Raw genomic sequence first — 19,310 nt, 5'->3', positions numbered from 1 at the left:
TACTTTAATTTGTATTGCACCCTGGTTAATTTTGCTCGTCACTGATTTTAGCGTGTGAATGTGAAAATAAAATAAGCCATTGTGTAGTGTTGTGGGGCTTGTGGTTAGTGTGTTCATTATGGGGAACCATCTGTAATCAGAATACTCTCCCCAACCACCCTCTCCCTACCTCGCAAATTAGAAGACCCCACATAACCTTTATGGATGTTTCCTGTATGTAGACAGATTCGATCACCTTTCTTGGTGTCCTTTTCAGTACATTCAGAATGAAAAAGAAATTCTGCCAGAATATTCCTTGTACAAGCATCTAAGGTCCCATAAGCAAAGCCTCTTTTTCTTTCAGCTTGTGCTAATATCTCAATACTACTGTTTGCAGTGTTTATATCACAAATGCATTACCCTGAACAACGTTCCTACTTAAACAAAATGGAAAGCTTCATCACTGTCAATCTGTTTCTCTATTTTACATCACCGAGAACTTAATTAACGGTCATTGTTCATTCAAACAGGCATGGTGAACTTGCAGAAAAACATTGACAAACCTCATCATTTTATGTCTTCCTTACTGTCTTAAAATGTATAATATAATCATGCACAAGTGGTTGCTTGATTTTGGGCCTACTTGGGATTTCTGTCCTACTTTTAAGATTCAAATGCTTTTTGATGCCACCCCTAAACCAAACTGACAAAAAAAATGCCACTTCTCTTTCGTGAAGGAAATCAGCAAGGTTAAAAAAATTGAGGTTAACTGTAGCAATAAAAAATAATACTAATTATAATAATAATAAATAATATTTTCTGCAGCAACACAGATTAGTTACTGTCTGCAGAATTTCAGTGGGTTTTGTTCACCCATGCACAGTTTATGACAACAGAAATTCCAATAAAGAGAAATTTCTGCAAGTTTATTCATTTTAATCCAATTCAAAAATGCACAAATTTTACATCAGGTTGATACTATTAATAATAGGCCTTTACCAGGCTTCAAATTGAGGAGAGTTTGAAAAAATATATTGCAAGTAAAAAAAAGGTATTCAAAACACTATCTAACCTTAAACTTAACCCTAACCACTACTATCTGAGCATCTGATAGAGGCTACATGAATTAAACGTGGCTAAGGTTCTTTTTGAAGTCAACTAAATTTGGATGTTATATTTGTCAGCCTTCATTGAAAATACTCAAGGTCATCCTCGTCCTTCAATCCAGTCTTGATAGCAGAAAGTTCAAGGGTTGATCCAGCATGTGGTAAAGACCTATACACACGCAAATGGACAAAGGAACCATCGCCAACATCAACCTTGAAACAAAATAACAACCACTTTCAATGATGGCAAGACTGTGATATTCCCTGACCAACTAATTATTATTCCTGCAGCGCACAGGCTGTGGGCATCTGCTCTAGTGAGACATTGACAGTCCACAGATAGAAAAAGAACTCATTGTGTACATGAAAAATGTTTTGTAATTGGTCATAAATATCAGCCTAACTTCCTAGGGGGGAGTACTTTGGGAATTTCTGGCTGGGGATGTGCTACTGGGACCCTGGAACCCTGAGCCTATACCAGAGCTACTTCAGCTGAATTTTGCTAACCTACACTAGAGTAAACTCCCCAAATCCCCCCATCTATCGACACTGTTGAGGCTGATTTGCGTAAATTTACACTAACTGATTTCATTTTTTTATATTTTTGAGTAGCAATTCCTGGTTTCCTTACTCTAGATAAAATCTTCAACCAACTGGTCAGTTTTGTGAAAAATGATACCCTATTCTAGACCCAAATGCTCTGATTTATATACCCTATCTTAGAGTAAACTGCTAGAAAACCATACCCTTCACAGCGGCACATACCTATATAGCCCATATATGGCAGTGCCCTCCCCCTCCCCCCCCCCCCCCCCGGGCCTAACTTAGAGGGCCTTATTAGTAATTAGCAGAATGCATGGGGCTGAGGCTGAGAATACAGTAGAGGCAATTATAGCATGGTATTTGGGGTGTGAAATTTGGGGGAGCGGGGCTTATTTTCACTTAAGAGTATGGCCTTTAGATATTGCTAACACTATAAATTAAAACAATGAGCTCCTAACAGAGAACGAAGATAGCTGATTAAACCAGATACTTTAGGACGAAAAACAAAGGCTAACAATTTTCCGGTTTCTGGTTCATGATGAGAGTTCGATTAATTCTTGCCAAAAAGATTGTCGATAATTATTATTGATGATTATTATCGATGGAATAACCTTGATAAAGAAATTTGTTCCCGCTACGACTTGTGTCTTGTAAGATTTGGCCTGAAACTGACTGAATTTTTCCCGTGCCTTTGCCTCTGCCGCACTCTTCACCTGTTGGGAAACGAACGTTTTAATAAACTGCTAAATCAATAGTATCAACAAATATACAGTTCCAGGTAACATAGGTAAATATAAAAGGAGTTTGCTGCAATTCTGCAACCAAGGTTTCTTTTCACAACTCAAGACGACCGTACAACAAGTAGTAGAATAGTGCGCCTTATTTCTCCATTTTTTCTTCAGCGTCACGTACACAGCACCAATACTAAAGAATGTTGAACAAACCTCATCGCAAATCTTTTGCACTTCCTCATCGGCCACTTTAACTTCACTGGTTCCACCAATCATAGCCATTTTAATTTTGATCTAGATCAGTCTAGCTATAAGAAGAATCGAAGGAGCTGAGGAAACACACCTTCCTCTAAGGGAACTGAAATGTTTTAAGATTTCACGTGATGCTTCGAACACTCCCGTGACAGACAGCTGACTGGTGAGGTAGCCAAGCCTAATCTAGGGAGGGTGGTTACCAAGATTACTGGTTTGGTTACCGAGAAACATGGCGGACGGCAAGGGAGGAAAGAAGTTACAGTGGAAAAAATCAGAGAAAAGTCGGAGGTTAAGACGCAAAGAACTGTGGGCAAAGGAAGAAAAAGAAATAAAGGAGTTAGAGGCTCGTTGTAGAGAGGTAAGCTCTCTTTTCTTTACCAGAGGTTCCACGTGGGTCCTCATGTACAGTGTAAGTGTTCATATTTCTGACTCATTCCTTGTTCATCGATTTCAAAAAGAGGTCTTTCCCTGTGCAGGAAAGATTTCCTCACAGAAAAGAGTTAGCGTGAATACAAATTGAGTTGGGAAATGCATGCATTACTAATGTATGGGGCTGACTTGAAACCTTCTATGGGTCACCAAGCGCAGATATCATCAAGCAGGGTCTACAAAACGATCTAAACAATGTCGAAAAATGGTTAGCAAGCAACAGGCTCGTACTCAGTCAGAATAAGACTAAATGGATGCTGCTTGGTACTAGGCAAAGACTAGAACATTGTCCAGACCATAGAGTACAACCCCATGGGAAAGAAATTGAAAGAGTATCAAGCTTTTGTAGATGAGAATCTCTCATGGAACGAGCATGTAGAATTGATTTGTAACAAAGTGAGCAAGCGTCTCGGCCTGCTGTCGCGCATACGACCTTTCCTTACCCTAAAAGCTGCTAAATGCTAAATGCGTGTATATTTATTTAATACAGCCGATGTTTGATTACACTTATAGGGTATGGGGTGGGTTGTCAATCGGATGCAGTAACAGCTTGCAACGTCTACAGAACAGGGTAGCACACATAAGATAAAGCAGGGCAACGACCGAAGAAGCTTTCAAAATGTTAGGGTGGGTTGATTTGAAAACACAAAGGAAAGCCCACAAATGTATCTTAGTTTTTAAATGTCTGAATGACTTAGTTCCTCCATATTTCACAGTATCGGATTATTTTATTAGAAATCCCACTATTCACACTTACAGGACAAGACAAAGGAACGACATTCACCTACCGAACTCTTAGTTAACACTAGGGTAAAACACATTTAGTTTTTCAGGCCCGGTTCTTTTTAATGATTTACCCACATCAGTAAAAGAAGCCACGTCGCTTTCCATGCTAAGAACTCTCTTAGTTTTCATTTTGCAACTTTTTCACCGCAAAACATTACCAGTCTAGATGACGGTTTAGATGGGAAAATCTAGACCGCTTACAATACCGATTTCAGGCAATCAAATTTGTGAATTCGGTAGTTCCCAGTCCTTGTGAGACACAGCCATATAATAAAGTAGAGTATGGCCCGCTTAATTGACCAATCACAGCGCTTTCTAACTGAAAGATATATATTTTGATTACATTTGTTTTAGTTAGTTTCTCACAACATTTCGTATTAAGCCTATCGCGATGTCACGGTTTGAATTCAATTCACGGCTCCTTCTACTGATGCTTGAATGTACCAGCTATACAGGTTCACTGTTCTATTATATGTGATCGCTATTTTCGCAAACAAGTCGGTTAAAATAGGTCGCTGGAGATTTTGGAGAGGAAATATTGGACAGAGCATGTTACAAGATCTTGGAATTTGTCAAGTGTAAGATCCATTACAATGTAGGTATGTTAAATTGAGCTGTAATAGGCAACCATAACTTTATCGATGTTGCAGGTGCGATGCCCAGATGGCAGATACTGCCCAGACCGTAATAAGTGTTGCCCAACTACCCCCCCAGGTACATGGCCAAGGGTATGGGCTTGTTGTGCGTATGGTCCATATTCTACGTGCTGCAGCGATTATAGAACTTGTTGCCCCCGGCGATGGACTTGCGTAACTTTGAGTCACGAATGCGTGAGACAGACACATTCACATGTATTGCGAGTGCCGGCCATTCTGCCAGTCAGTTAACAGTACAGACAAACATTGCCGTGATGGTACAGCTGGGATGGACCCAAAGGCTAGCAGTATTCTACCTTCACAACAGGTAGAAATGGCGTTAAAGAGAAGTGGTTTCATCGGCACCTCCGGCGAAGTTTTCTCCCCTGATCAAAAATATCAGTGTCCGGATGGAAAAACCATGTGCGTGCTATTTTCTGGAATATATGGCTGCTGTCCCATTCAAAATGCAAGGTAAATAAAGATAATGGACATCATTCCACCCCCACATTCGTCAGAGAGTATGTAAAATTTTGCCAAGGGAACTCGTATTTCTTGGCTTTGGAAAACTGTGTTTTCATTACTGGTCACTGAATCAATTATTTTCATACTTATTTTCTGAAAAAAACTTAAATACTCAAATTGATAGTTGTATCAATGCATGTATTACTTCAATTTGCTGTTTGTTTTGTTTTTGTTCAGTTTTTTCCTATTAGCTAGCTTAGTCATTTACTGATGTCTTTCTCTCAAAGATATGTTTAGCATATCTGTTCATTCATTTTTTTTTTCTGCTGTCCAATGTTTTACTGTTAAATATATCGAGGCAAAGAGGAAGTAACTTTTGAGAACAAATTACTTTCGGCTAGTTTTGGCCTTGGATGGACCCCTGTCACTTTTTCGTCTTTGTTCTTGTTGTTATTGTTGTTTCTTTTGTTTCATGTCCAGTTTTCTCATCTTTTCCAGACGCCGACCCCGAGGCAGAGGGCAGAGGACAGTAATATGGCTTAGATTAAGAAACAAATAGCAAAAACGCTAAACAGGTTGTGCAATAGCAGCCTTCATAGATTAAACATCGAAGGTCATCCAGCCGATGATCCTTGATAAAAACTGCCTTTACTTCGTTCAGTTTTCACCACCGATTTTTTAAGGCATCTCCTTGGATTTTGAGACCAAACAAAAATTTCGCTTCACGGGTTATTTTAGATTCTCGAAGCATTCATTAAATGGCGTGCTGGCTCACCTTTGAGTCACACGCGAGTAGTTAAGAGCAAAGCGTTCCGGCGGGAAGGAGTCTGGTGAAGGGGTGGCAAAAACTCTCGTCTCGCGGCTACGCCTCGCGCGCTTGTGCTCCAACGTGCGCCTGCTCGCAGGCTATTCATTGAATATCTGGGAGTGTAGTTGTTAATTGCCCAGATTGTGGTTAAACAAATACCAGAAAGCCAAAAGGAACGGGGATAACAGGGCAAAAGGAGGAGGGGATTCCAAAACACTGTGTTTTGACCAAACACTGGGGTCAGTTCAGACACCTTTCTTTACTAAGTACTCGTCTTCGAGCGTTCATCCCGCACTATCGGGATTTGGCCGGCGAACGGTCACAGATACGTTTTAATAACCGGCCTCACTTTTCTGACGCAGGTATAACGAGAAGCCGGGGAATAGGGGGGGGGGGGTTGTGATGAAAGTGTGCCCCCCGCCCCACTTAATTAATGCACACACGGTTATAAATTGAAATGTGAATTTATTGTCCATTACATGCAGTTCAAGCGTGTGCGCTTGTTTACAAACTAAGCAATATTTTAAGCTGTTTAACTTTCTACCTTATAAGAAACATGGGAAACTAACTTGCAATTGCTAAGACAGCAAGGTACAAATTTTAATCTCCAAAAAATAATTCTCATACATGTTAAGCTGTTTCACATTTTTCCAATCAATTGCTTTAGTTCTCTTAGTAGGTAAAACAAAAACACTAATAAACTATTAGGAAGTATATATACTCTCTATAAATATGAGTTGTCCAAGACCTACTCTGTATAGTAGTTGTACACCTAACGAGGAGAAACCTTCGTTCCTCCACCCCCAAGAAATAGGCCCGCCAGTTTCACGCGGTACGTTTTGAAAGATACATCTTTGGGGTCGTGTCATAATAGACAAATAACATAAATAAACGAAAAAAACTACAATTAATATCAATTAACAATATCCTACATCGATACTTATCTCTACGATTATACCCCTACCCAGTTCTTCTAGCGTAACGTCTAAAAAAATGTCTAAACAAAGGTATTCGGGCGTTAAAGGTATTACAGTGGGGAACGCCGTTAACCAGGCTAGTAGCGGGTTGCCAACATGTTACAGCATTGGAGAGTTTCTTTTATATGATAACTAACTAACTAGACTTTAATACCGAAGAGGCCGGTGTACATTGTATGTACAGAAGTACCTTGCAGTATTTTATACCATGCCATAGAAAATACAGCCAATCAGAATACAGGGAAGCCGTTGTATATTCATCGTTATTACACCCAACCTACCCATCGTACTCGTGAAATAGTCCATGATAAACCACACGAAAGCGTTACATACTAGTATTTGAGTCGAGGTAAATGGGAAAATATATATACCTAAACATCGAGGTTGAAAAGTACAGAGTGATACAAAAAAGGCTGCAATCCACGAGTGTCAACGATTTTTGGCCAGCTTTTCTAGTAGACGACTGACAAGGGCAGTCCATCCCGTCTGATGACTATGAAGAGAAAAAAACACAAGGTGTAGGAGAAGCTGAGAACAGGATTCATATATGTATTTACGGCTCCACGTAAACAATTCTACACGATACAGCCAACGTTGGAAGGACCGTACCGCCTTGAACTCCGACCTCGTTTACGGGAATCTCCCCTCTATTGTACCTGAAATAACCTGGGAACGAGTTTGCTTGAGCTGGTCTGTAAAAAAGTATCTACGAAGGCATTTATAAGAAGCTGCTTGTAACAAAGCCCGGGGATAAAAGCCATCTACAAATAGCCAAAACCACTTTACTGGAAATTTCGGTTAAAAACAAAATGGTTTGCAAAATGCGTGAACAATCCTCTCGGAGTTAATAGTTGATTACCTTTACAGTGTTAATGTCGCAAAGCAAACTTCATGTAATCTCACGCTTACCTTGCACCACACCCCCGTCCCGTCTCGGGATGGAAGTACTCGTAAAACAGCACTAGATTGTTCCAGTACACGTCATAGGCGTATCTGTCGTCATCACCATGGCAGGGCCGCCGTCCCTGTTCATTGGGCAGAAACAACGACACCACACGGCGGCAAAGCTCCAGGGCAACATCGCGCAGACGCATTAGATTTCCTGACCGAGTTGGACACTCGATCATGAATTTGTCGCCAAAGAAATAGTCGTAACGTTCAAGGGCTTCAATTAAAAGATAGTTCACTGGAAACAAAACAAAGTAACGCTTTCACTTAACAATTTGATTATGACCTCGAGATTTCTATGACGTGATAGTTGATGAGAGGGTAGCCCGAGCCAGCTATCACCTCAAAGAAATCTCGAGCGAATAATCTAACTATCTAATGATATTTCTAAATCTTCCTCGAACATTAGAGAAACTAGAAAACGTTGCCATTTTGAGGACGACCTCTGGCCACTGTACTCAACTGGCTGATAGTATACGAGTAGCTCAACCATTCAGATTGCAGCATTTGCATTAGTATACTAGAAGAATTCTAGTAATATCAGTCAGAGGACACCCTGTAATAAAGTGTGCGCTAAAAGCTGTACCTCTCTTGAACACTAAGCTTAGATTAGAGTTCGAGATTTCTATCACGAATAGAAATCGAGAGCGAGTAATCTAATTGTTATAGTAAATATAAGAACTTGAATATAAGAATTGGACGCTAAATCTCACCGCGCTAGGCGGTGAATATAACATTTCTGAAGCCTGGTAGTAAACATGGCGGAAGGTTGCTAAATGAAATTTCGTTTATTAGAAAGACATCACTCCAAGTTCAGGATATTTGAAAGCAATGGGGAATTTTTCAAATGACTGTTGTTGCCCTAAGACAAAAAAAATGTTTTCAAGAACTCATATTCAAGGCATCTAAGAATCGTAAGCGCAGTAGTTTCGATGATCGACAGTAGGTCAGTTCGAGTGACCGAAATTTATTTTTCTTCAAATGGTGCTAGTCATGGTTAGACGATGAATACAACTGTGAATGAAGTTAATAACGATACAATAAAGACTGGACACTAGTCAGAGTCGGGAAGGGTTTTTGGGTATACGGTATACAGGGGGATTTTAAATCGAGTACCCCCCCATGGCCGACCCTGACTAGTTCCCGTTACTTACTGCAAATCCATATAGGTCCCCGCCAGTTACTGTTCCCGCCAAACATGTGGGTGTCCGATTCCCCTGGGACATAATGCACGCTGTAAACTTCACCGTTCAGTTCCAGTTTAAAGGGATTCCTCTCGTGGAACTTGGACAAGGATCGAATGCCATACGGAGCCAGGAATTCGTCTTCGTCTAACACGTAACTGAGAACACGGTACAGTTGTTCTTTGGTGGGAATGGCTAACAAATGATGATACTGACTCTCGCCATCTGCGTCCATATATGACACCTGCAAAAAAAGGCGGGAAACCGGTGTCAGTTACTGAGTTGTCGCGCTATACCATGGCGGAAAATTTCGCGCCACTTCGTCTCGAAATGACACCACACGCGGAAAACTAGCCGGCGAAGCAAAAGGGCGGGAAAAGTCAGTCAGAGGTCGCGCTACACCATGGCGGGTCAATTTTGCGGCGATTAATCTCGAAATGACACCACACGCGGATCACTAACCTGTGAAGCAAGGTCTCTCCGGTTTTTCATGAACCAGTTGAGTCGCTTTCTAAATCCGGGAAGTCTGTCCATATATTCGTCATCCAGCACAAGACATGCCATCAACGGAACAAGGCCGACCATACTGCGCACGCGTAATGGCAACGAGCACGTTTCCGTACTGAGATGGTCGTAATAGAACCCGTCCACGTTATCCCACAAGCCTACCCCGTCAGACATTTGATTAATGGCGTCAGAAATCTGGGTAAAGTGCTCAAAGAACTTGGAAGCCATATCTTCATACGTGTCGTCATGTACGGCTAAGTCAAGAGCAATGTTTAACATTTCCACACAATAGAAGGCCATCCATGCCGTGCCGTCAGCCTTGGGATAGCAAAAGAAAATTATGTCAGTGCAATTCGTTTTATCTTGTCAAAATTGTACACTTCATCTTTTCGGCTTCCTGGTACATGTTACGTTCTCCTACAGTTTTAAAATATTGTTCTGCAGTTTCGAAGTACGTAAAATGACATGGCTTAGTTCCTTTAAAGAATGTGTAATCCCCACAGGTTTCTTAGGGGATTTTATTTCTATAAGGGTGGGTAAGGTTTAAAACCGCGTTCGAACCCAGTGCCCATCCGGCCGGTGTCTATCCCCGGTTTCCTCCGCGGCATGAAGCGACTGGGAGTATTATTCAATCAGAAGTAGAAATGGGAACCTGCGAATAACTGTTGAAAAACAGGGGGGAACCCGGCGATGGACAGGCATCCCACCCGAGGGTAATAAAGGAGCACTGTGAGAGTAAAGAGTCTTGCCCAAGAACATACAGACAACAACCCAGGTCAGTACTCAATCCGTGGTCCTGGGCAGTTACCTGTGCCTCCCATGTACACACAGATAATTGACACCCAATTCTTTTTGACAATTCATTTTCCTTCAAAGATCACACTCGGCAGACAAAAGAAACCCTGAAGAACTTCATAAAAATGTTTTTATTCTAACTGGAACAGAGAGAAAAAAAATGCGATAAAAAGTACTCCATACCTGCAAAAGATTCGCTTGGATGGGCAAATCTTTCGACCGATCAAAAATTCCTGCAAAACAAAGATGACTCCATCAAGAACAAGGAATTTGGGACCTCTATAATATAAATTCGACTTTCTAGGAAACTGGGTGATATCATCGTAACGCATGACTAAATTTTCAGAGCTCGGCATGAAGAGAAATGCAACACAATCAGCAAAAGAATGGAACTGACAGGGTTCATCAAATAAAAGCATGCTCACCAATGTTATCCAACCCAAGAAATCCACCGCCAAAAATGTTCTTGCCAGAAGGATCCTTTCGATTCACCCACCTATTGAAAAGACATCCTCGTGAAAAATGTTTCTGAATACCATTAACTGAAAATTACCTGGGACATCAAAAAGGAACTCGGACGAAAGATTTCAAGTTTTCTGAATAAGAAGTGGCCTAAACTAGTGCAGCGTTTACACTAGTTTAACGAAAACTTTAAAGAAAATCCAACAGAAAACCCTTACCACGTGAAGTTAATGAGCAGTTTGTGGAAACATCGACTGAGAAATTCGTCGTCCCTTAATCCTTTGCGGCCTGTCATCTTGTAGACCATCAAACACGCGAGCGCGTGAACAGGAGGGTTAACATCACCAAGAGCAAACTCATAAGCTGGCAGCTGACCATTCGGAGCCATGTACCATTCACGAAGGAACAGTAACAGCTGGTCTTTGGCAAAGTGAGGATCTATTTTGCTGAACGGAAGCATGTGGAAGGCCAGGTCCCACGTGGCGTACTGGAAAAAGAGATTGATTTGAATGAGTTCTTGACAATGATACGAAGGATGGCAATTTTCTTGTAACTGCGTTTCTGCCAAAGTAAACACACGTGGCCAATCACAGCAATCGCAAAGTACGCAATAAACCAATCAGAATTCGACGCCAAAAGATGCAATCGGCGCCAAGCGCGGGGAAACGCGCGTAAACCGAATAACGAAGTTTTTGTTTACTCCTGATTGGTCAAAAAACAGAACGTTTGCTCTGATTGGTCAGTGCTCGTTACAAGACCAAACGAACTGCAGATTAAGCACAGCTACTGTCGGCTTTTTGACAATGGATCAAAAACCGACTTATTGAACCATGCTAGTTTGAGTGTTCATCGCCCAATAAGTATTTACTACGGTGCAGACTTCGTTGTACGAATTTAAAACCTATAGTTTTCAGTGTTAGCCCTTCATCTTAAGACCAACAGTCTGCGGAAAGAAGCAGTCAGTTTTTCCACCAACTGTGTTCTAATGGGGTGGAACGAAAGGTTGAAAGCAGCCACTTTATTTTTGGTACCTTTTCAAAATGTCGCTGTTTATTTCCACACGGGACGTTATCTTAACAACAACTTAACTTAAGAAAAATTCTACGGGTTTTATAAAACCTAATTTAACTGCCGATTTTCCTAGGACCCACATTTGCATCACTACTATCGTGTATGCAAACATGGTGTATGGAAGAATACACTGTCAGAATGCCCAACTCACCCAAGGATACTCCCATTTGTCCGGCATGGAGACGATATCTCTGTTAAACAGCTGCTGCCATTCCGCTTCCGAATTCCTTCCGTTGAATCTGTCTTTGGGTGGAGCCGGCATTTCTGGGTCACCATTCAGCCAGTCCTGGATTATGTAATGGTAAAACTGTTTGCTCCACAACAGACCGGCATATGATTGGCGAGAAATCTCGGTTTCCAACGGAGATAGTCCAGCTAAACGAATGAAAATGAAACAGTGATATGTGGAATGCGTGTGCTGTGGAAGTGTTGTTGATGTTCTAATTAGTCAAATAACAAAGCAAGATGTTTCTTTGGAGAATACTGGGATTCTTGCCCATTGTCATTGTAGAATGGACTTAGCACCGCGAGGTCCGTGCAAAAACCACGGACGCCCAGTGTTTAACCGAAGTTTTCCGGCAATTTTCCGAAATTTTTCCCGAAGATGAGAAGACTTTCCAAAGGTCGTCTAAAACTTTCCAAGCTACTGCTTGTCCCCTCATTTTCTCTTGTTGTCGCCTAGGATTTCCAAAGACTCCCAAAGGCCGCTCAAGTTTTCCGAGGAAATTGGGAGGATGTCTTACTAACAACCATAATCGCTTTTACACAATGAACACTGAAAAATGACAATGGGAAAAGAATGAGTAGTGAGAAACCCCAACCAAGAAACAGTCAATAGCTAGGAAAGTTTCATTTGGCCTTGAGAATAATTTGGTGGTTGATGTTTTGTATAGAGAAATAGCGCAAGGTATAGGGGCCCCATCGTATGGAATGCTATCCCTTAAGTCATCACAGACGCTTCATCCTTGCAGCTTTTGTTAATTGTTAGAGGACCATACAGAATATTGACTGAATAACAAAAAAGAACTTACATGGTATCGCCACATTGTAGAACTCGTCTGCCTCTTTAAGTCGCTTCTGAATGATGGCGCCAAAATTTCTCTCAGCGAATGGGTCTGTCACAGTCTCATCGTCAGCCATTAGCCGACATCTGACAACACGTTCCTCATCAGCTCCGACAACAAGAACGAAATACGGCGCCACTTTTGTGCCTTTTTTCTTGGAGTTTACTGCATCTTTTTCGCCGTGGATGATGTACCGATGAAAAGCATCTTTTGTGAAGGTCGTGTAGTTGGCTAATCCGTACAACCGCTGCAAATGTGAAGATAATCCCAAAGTTGGGTCATGTCAGCATCTTAGAGTTATCACAAAAAAATACCTGTATTAAGTGTATCTAAATTTGCAAGAAAGAAGTACCATCAGTTTCAGGCCCTTCAAAATAAAATAACATTGACAGACTAAAAAAAAAGAAAAGAAACAAGCAAACATTTACAGACTCAATGTGCCTTCATTTTCAGAGGCATGTTTTAATAAGAAACTCAGTAATATTTAAGGTCCTGGCTTCAAAACCACTACGGTCCCGTTGTGACGTTCCCAAGGATATCGGTACCAATAATTTGTTTCAAAAAATATCCATACTCCCTCCCCGCTTCCCATAGAAAATCAAACCCCTCTTGAAATTCCCGGTTCAGCTTCCCATCTCCCTATATAATTCCCCAAACACTCAGAATTTCCAAAGCCTTGCCATGGGGTGGGAAAAGGGATATTTTCTAGAACAGTTCACAATGAGAAATTTGACAGATGTTTAGAACAGGCTGTTAGGATTTAAGATGGGGGATTATGATGTACATAGCTACCCAATATTCTTGATTCCATTTCTTTCCCATCTCCCAGGCTTCAATCCTGAACAAATTCACTATGAAAGAAGTGGTTAAAACAGGTTGTAGCCTACCATTGAGTTTGTTTCATTCTCAGTGAAAAGCAGTTCTGGAATCTCGTTTTCAGGATTCACATCAACAACAAAAGTGTACTTTCCCAAGGTTTCATGTTTACATTCCACTGTACCAGGGGCACTTTCTTTCATGCTTGCTTTCCGAGTGCATCCTTCGTGTTTACAGCCCCAGACCCACGTGTTTCTGAACCACAATGTAGGTAAAATGTGCAGTCGTGCAGTGTCTGGGCCTCGGTTTGCAACGGTTATTTGGATGAGGATGTCATTGGGTGTGTTCTTTGCATATTCAGCAGTAATGTCCCAGTAACGACTGTCGTTAAATACACCTTGAAGAGATTTAGACAGAATATTTCATGATGTTAGGCCACAGCCTTGTTACTGCACAGCACACAGCGGGTGCTTTGTCTATCATAATCAACTGAGTGAAGGTCCTGAGGGGAGGGGAAGGCATCGTCCAAATCAAGAGAGACTTTGTTGGTCTACAAGGACTCTCCCAGGGGTGTTGGGGAAGAAGGGGCAGTTCCAGAGAATATCCAAATCTGTCCCATAAAAAGCCATTCAAAATTCTCTGGTGGGGCGACTTAATAGCTAAAAGTTTTAAAGGGAAAAATACATCTAACCTGAAATTTATAGAGAGGTGGGGGTCCAACCAAAACAGTTTCACAAAAATTATTCAAAGGTAACATGATCATTTTCACAGGAAAAAGGGATATTTTTTGGACTAATTTGAAGGAACAACATATATGTCTACTATTAACAAGAACTTTGGTGATAATTTTTAGGGAACAATGAAATTAATGATAAGAACTGGGGAGAAAATCCAACATTGCAGATCAGATCATGTGTATTAAAGAGATCCACAGTCAAGCGTCAATGGATACCCTTGATCGACGCTCAGTCAATATCTCGATCAACCCTTGGACAACACCTCTGTTGACACTCGATTGACACTTGATTGACATCTCAGTCGAGAAGCAACTAATTTTAGCAGACACACCATTAAGTGTTGATTGATACATGTGAGTCAGTCGACACTCGGCCGCCTACTGACCGACTGCCAATCTAGTTTCGATTGAGTGTTGATTGAGTGTCTATCAAGACCAGGATCAAGTGTCAACCAAGTGTTGGCTGAGTATCTAGATAAGACCTGAGTTCAAACAACTGAGAAAATTATCATACATCAGCTGCTTGCATGGCTAAGTCATAAATTATTGGTATTCTCTACTTACCTGTATCAGCTAATTCAAATTCAGGTTGTTGCCGTGATCTGTTACGATTTTCGTGGACAAGCCAACCATAAGGATATTCATTCTGTGGGTATTTATACAGGGCCTTCATGTAAGAATGAGTTGGAGTGGAATCCAAATAGTAGTAACATTCCTTCACATCTTCACCATGGTTACCTGGAAATAAAGTTATCGGGTCCTCAGTATGTTATACCATTACCTGCCTACTCTAGCATCTCAGGCATGAGTTTTACACTTGTGAATCCAAATTCAGTATTCTGGTGCCTAGCTGAAACATTAAATGGGCTATTATTGACAACCTTAACTGAAAGGTTAAGGAGGAGGAGGCAGCATGGCTGAGTGGTTAGAATGCTGGATTTGAAATCTGTAAGTCCTTGGTTCAAATCCTGTTCTGACCACCAGCTGATGTTGTTCTCGGTAGCCCCGAGTTCAACTTCTTGGCTGTGCTTGTAAATAGCCAGCTGGTCTGCCTCCTGCCAGTTGGGATTCTTAACCTAGTTCTGTTTATTTGAATATTTATTTATCATTGTTCGTTTACATTGGTCCTGAAAAGCCCCAGTGGGGAGTGGCCAATTAAGTATACATAAACTATACAAAGGTTAAAAAAACCAACAGAATGAAAGAAAATAAAAGTTCATGTTCTTGTCCACGAAATTTAAAGTCAATAACTTTACACTAAACAGTACACTAAATCCCCTAATTCTCCAATTTTCAATGTTCCCACCACTGCATTATTTTTGGAGAAACACATCTTGGTTCTGGGAAGTGTCTGAAAATCTTTGAATGTTGTTGGATGCTTCTGGATTGTCTACTAATTAAAATCCTTCAAAAATCCATCTAATTAGATACTGATGAAGTGAATTAAATTTACTGGTTGACCCTTACTGGGACGGCGAATCATGAAAATTTTTGGTCTCAAGAACTTTTTATCAGATCTAAACTTCGAATCCCCAGAATCCCATATCTTATGTGCTATATTACCCCACTTTTCGTATCCAGAGGGGTGACATCTCAACTCTTGGGATAGCAATATAAGGAGTATTCTTTGTCTCGTGGATGAAATGCAAAGGGGGGGGGGGGGGGGGGGATTACCATATGACAAGATCGGAGATGCTCGTCATCTCACTTAGGAGTGTATTTCACTGATTTTGGTCTCACTTTTGGTGTTCAGGATGAAACACCACTATTTTCAGCTGTCAAAGTATCTTTTAGGTGCACTCGAGGAAATAACTCAAAACTGCTGTCATTCCCATTTCAAGTGGTATCTTTTAGGGGTCAAGTAAAGCTCAAGCCATACTCAGGCTAGTCTCCTTTAATTGGGGGTAATAAACCAAATTTTCAATTGAGCATCCCCAACCTTTCCATATGGGAGTACTCCACCCGTAGGAATGCATAGAAGATGATAGATTGTGCCGATGATCTACTACCAACTTCTCAGAACAAATGCTAAAAGAATATATTTTGTGCGTTACAAAAGGCAAAACACTACATTCATCTGACCTTCAGTTCCTGTCAAGCCAAAGAGTCTTTCTTTCAGAATAGGATCTTTTTCATTCCACAGGGCTAAACCAAAACACAGTCTGCATTCTCGGTCTGTGATTCCTAGCAGGCCATCTTCCCCCCAGCGGTATGCACGAGATCGGGCGTGGTCATGAGAAAAATAGTCCCAGCTGGAAATTGTTCCAAAAAGCATAAGCTTAAAAAATTGTTTGGCAGTCATGCAGACAACCTTAAGAGCTCTGCAACTTATGGGCTCATGCAAATGCACTAAGTTAAATTAAACTTCATACAAATTGTATACATAATAGAGTCAGTTCATCTAAACTTCTTCATTGAAATTAATCAATGTGGTTTTATAGATCCACTGAACTTGGAAAATAGATCTTGCCTCAGAAATGCAATGAGCAAATGACAAATATTGCCAATTAAAAACAAATCACTTGGTGAGGAAATCATTTTCCCTTCTACTGTTCGAATAACTTGACTTAGGTATGACTTCAGTGTGCATGCGACTGAGAAAGTCTTTGTGTGATGGTCAATGGATATTCAAAATGTCTAACAAGAAGCAAAGGAGTGAGGGAGTGAAGGAGTGAAGGAGTCTTTTCCCCCTCATACCTGCAATTTGGAAAATACTATTTTCCAAGTGTAAACATGCAAATGCAAATAACTATAAAGATATACACATATTTATACACTGATGGCGGGAACCTAAATGTGGGGCCCTGGTGAAAGAAAGCAGCTTTAAGTCTTGACAGTCCATATCAAGCTTAGTTGAAAGATACCTCACAACAGTAACTGTCTTATAGTTTGAAAATTCATGTATTGGTCTGATAATCAGACATTATTTTGATTTTAAACTTTGCTGCGATTGAGTGTCATCTTTCATCCTTAATACAGTTACATATGTAGCTATTAAATAATAGTAATTATCATTAAAAGTCACAGATTTTATCAGTCATATCAAATTTCCTGGATAAAAGAGAGAATAAGATGAAAGAGATTTACATAAAAAACAAAAGATACCTGAGTGTTTTGTTTTGCTATAACTGAGTCAGGCTTGTTAAAATTATAATTTTGGCACTTAACATTCTTACAAGTTACTGATTGTCTTTTGTCGTTATCTTAACACACAAGCCACAAGTGTTCAGTATCAGTACAGAGAATAAACAAAGATGAACGATGAATGTCATTCAGTTGAATGAAAACACAAAATTATCTTTGGGCATCCAGCCTCAATGAGCCCATCCACACTAGTCTGACAAAATTCATTCCACTCTAGTCAGCATGTACCAGTACCTAACATAATACAAAAAATCTAACCTCAACTAAATTGGGTGGCTAGCCATCCCCCTTTTGCACAAGCAAAACATTAAAAACAAATGAAAAAGATTGAGAATATTATGGCAAACATTCTGGGCAGGTATATGTACCTCATTGTAATTTTTACTTTGTGGCATTACTAGTATTTCTGATATAACAGTTTTCAATTAGGTTCCAGTTCTCAAATTGCAACATTTTGGGGTCATCTACATTGATTTCGTAACCCCAAGGTACCAGCCATCCCCCTTAAAAAATCCTGGATCCACCCCCGAACAAGCCTGTATTTAGAGGGCTATAACTAAATTATTTGCTAACCACTAAGTGACAATCACATAAGAAATCATTGAGCACCCCTATGTTTCCTTAAAACTGATAAATTTGACAGATCTGTCAATTTAGACACTTGACAAGCATTTGTTGTGATCTGAGGTCGGTGTTTTTGAACTTAGGCAAATAATGCTTAAAAAGTTTTGTCGATATTAAGGTACAACTACAGATTAATGTAAGCTTAATTTACAAACCTTACTACCAATGAAAACTGTAATGGAAGTACAAAGTCAGCCTGTATTGGAATGTGTCAACTCCTCCACAGAGTCTGATCTGAGATCCTTTCAAGCGCAGTCTTCAATAAACAAGTTACTCAATGGAGAGGTTGATCACAGGGAGATCGAAACTGAAAACCCTAAACCACAATCGCTTGAAAAGTTTGCACAACGCTGTGTCGCGTGATTTTAAGGTACGATAGCGACAACGCGGAAATTGATTTGGCTTTGGAAAAAATACAAATTATAAATATTTTCCGTGATCAGCGTCCTGGTCCAATATCCGGCCAAGAAACAACACTGACCTACATTAACCTTGAATTTTTACCAGTATAAAAGTTATAACAACGTCATGATCACATTTCTCGCCGACTCACTCTCTAGGTCTAGACAAAAACCTGCTAAAAGAATGAAAAATTCATACCACGATCCATCAAATGAATAATCTTCTCTCACAGTTCCCCATTGCCTCTCTGACAAATAAGGACCCCATCTCTTCCAGTTCTTCTCTCTTTTCGAGTCTTCTTCGAGTCTTTGCGTTTCGGCCAATTTGTGCTCGATCACAATGGTTGACCGCCGCTTTAGATGCTTCTTGCTCAACATGGCTGACAGCTATTATTTACTGCCTGCAACCTCAATAACATCCGAATGAAATATTCGCAGAAGTTAGGACCAGTAGAAGTGCAGGTTATTCCACGATCACAGCCAACAGCTGGAGACTCGTAAAGGCGTCGAATTAAGGCAGCAATTATTCAATCACAAGATAATGCAAATGCAATATTTGTTTGTAATCCTTGTAAAGTCAGCCAACCAGCAATCCCACGATGAAGTCACGAAATCTTTCGCCGTCTCTCGGGTGTCTCTTCATTCCATCTTTCACATCGGCAGAAATTTTGCGCTGGAAAATATATTCCAGACAGATCCAGTACAAAATTCAACAACACTAAATTCGTGTCTAAGAATCAAATTACGAAAATCGGCCAATATAATAAACTCGATCCGAAGAAAAGTCAAGAAGCCGGAAAATCACCCGGGCAGAAAGCGCGCGAAGCTCGATCAAAAATTCCGG

General features: G+C 40.5%; 3 protein-coding genes across 3 annotated transcripts; 1 reads left to right on the top strand and 2 right to left on the bottom strand.

Moving 5' to 3' along the window:
* Positions 1-878: 878 nt before the first annotated feature.
* On the bottom strand, positions 879-2,712 carry LOC110065235 (cystatin-B-like). The gene is made up of 3 exons (XM_020772345.2): positions 2,573-2,712; positions 2,240-2,341; positions 879-1,298 (listed from the first exon to the last, which is right to left on the bottom strand). The coding sequence occupies exons 1-3, from the start codon at positions 2,639-2,641 to the stop codon at positions 1,167-1,169; spliced, it is 303 nt and encodes a 100-aa protein (XP_020628004.2). The 5' UTR covers positions 2,642-2,712; the 3' UTR covers positions 879-1,166.
* Positions 2,713-2,825: 113 nt separating this feature from the next.
* LOC149096980 (uncharacterized) lies at positions 2,826-6,453 on the top strand. The gene is made up of 3 exons (XM_089279490.1): positions 2,826-2,972; positions 4,480-4,938; positions 5,428-6,453. The coding sequence occupies exons 1-2, from the start codon at positions 2,844-2,846 to the stop codon at positions 4,714-4,716; spliced, it is 366 nt and encodes a 121-aa protein (XP_089135616.1). The 5' UTR covers positions 2,826-2,843; the 3' UTR covers positions 4,717-4,938; positions 5,428-6,453.
* On the bottom strand, positions 6,183-19,286 carry LOC149096979 (uncharacterized). The gene is made up of 13 exons (XM_089279488.1): positions 18,666-19,286; positions 16,380-16,549; positions 14,862-15,035; positions 13,633-13,958; positions 12,713-12,992; positions 11,833-12,056; positions 10,829-11,097; positions 10,574-10,644; positions 10,332-10,381; positions 9,309-9,671; positions 8,817-9,090; positions 7,624-7,900; positions 6,183-7,207 (listed from the first exon to the last, which is right to left on the bottom strand). Exons 1-13 carry the CDS (start codon positions 18,842-18,844, stop codon positions 7,144-7,146), a joined length of 2,721 nt encoding a protein of 906 aa, XP_089135614.1. The 5' UTR covers positions 18,845-19,286; the 3' UTR covers positions 6,183-7,143.
* Between the last annotated feature and the right edge of the window lie 24 nt (positions 19,287-19,310).

The sequence above is a fragment of the Orbicella faveolata genome, unplaced genomic scaffold (genome assembly GCF_042242905.1).
Source record: "Orbicella faveolata isolate gen_17 unplaced genomic scaffold, um_ofav_v1 contig_47, whole genome shotgun sequence".
In the NCBI taxonomy this organism is placed as follows: domain Eukaryota; kingdom Metazoa; phylum Cnidaria; class Anthozoa; order Scleractinia; family Merulinidae; genus Orbicella; species Orbicella faveolata.
Note: the sequence above shows the minus strand (reverse complement) of the source record. Positions and strands in the feature narration are given on the sequence as shown.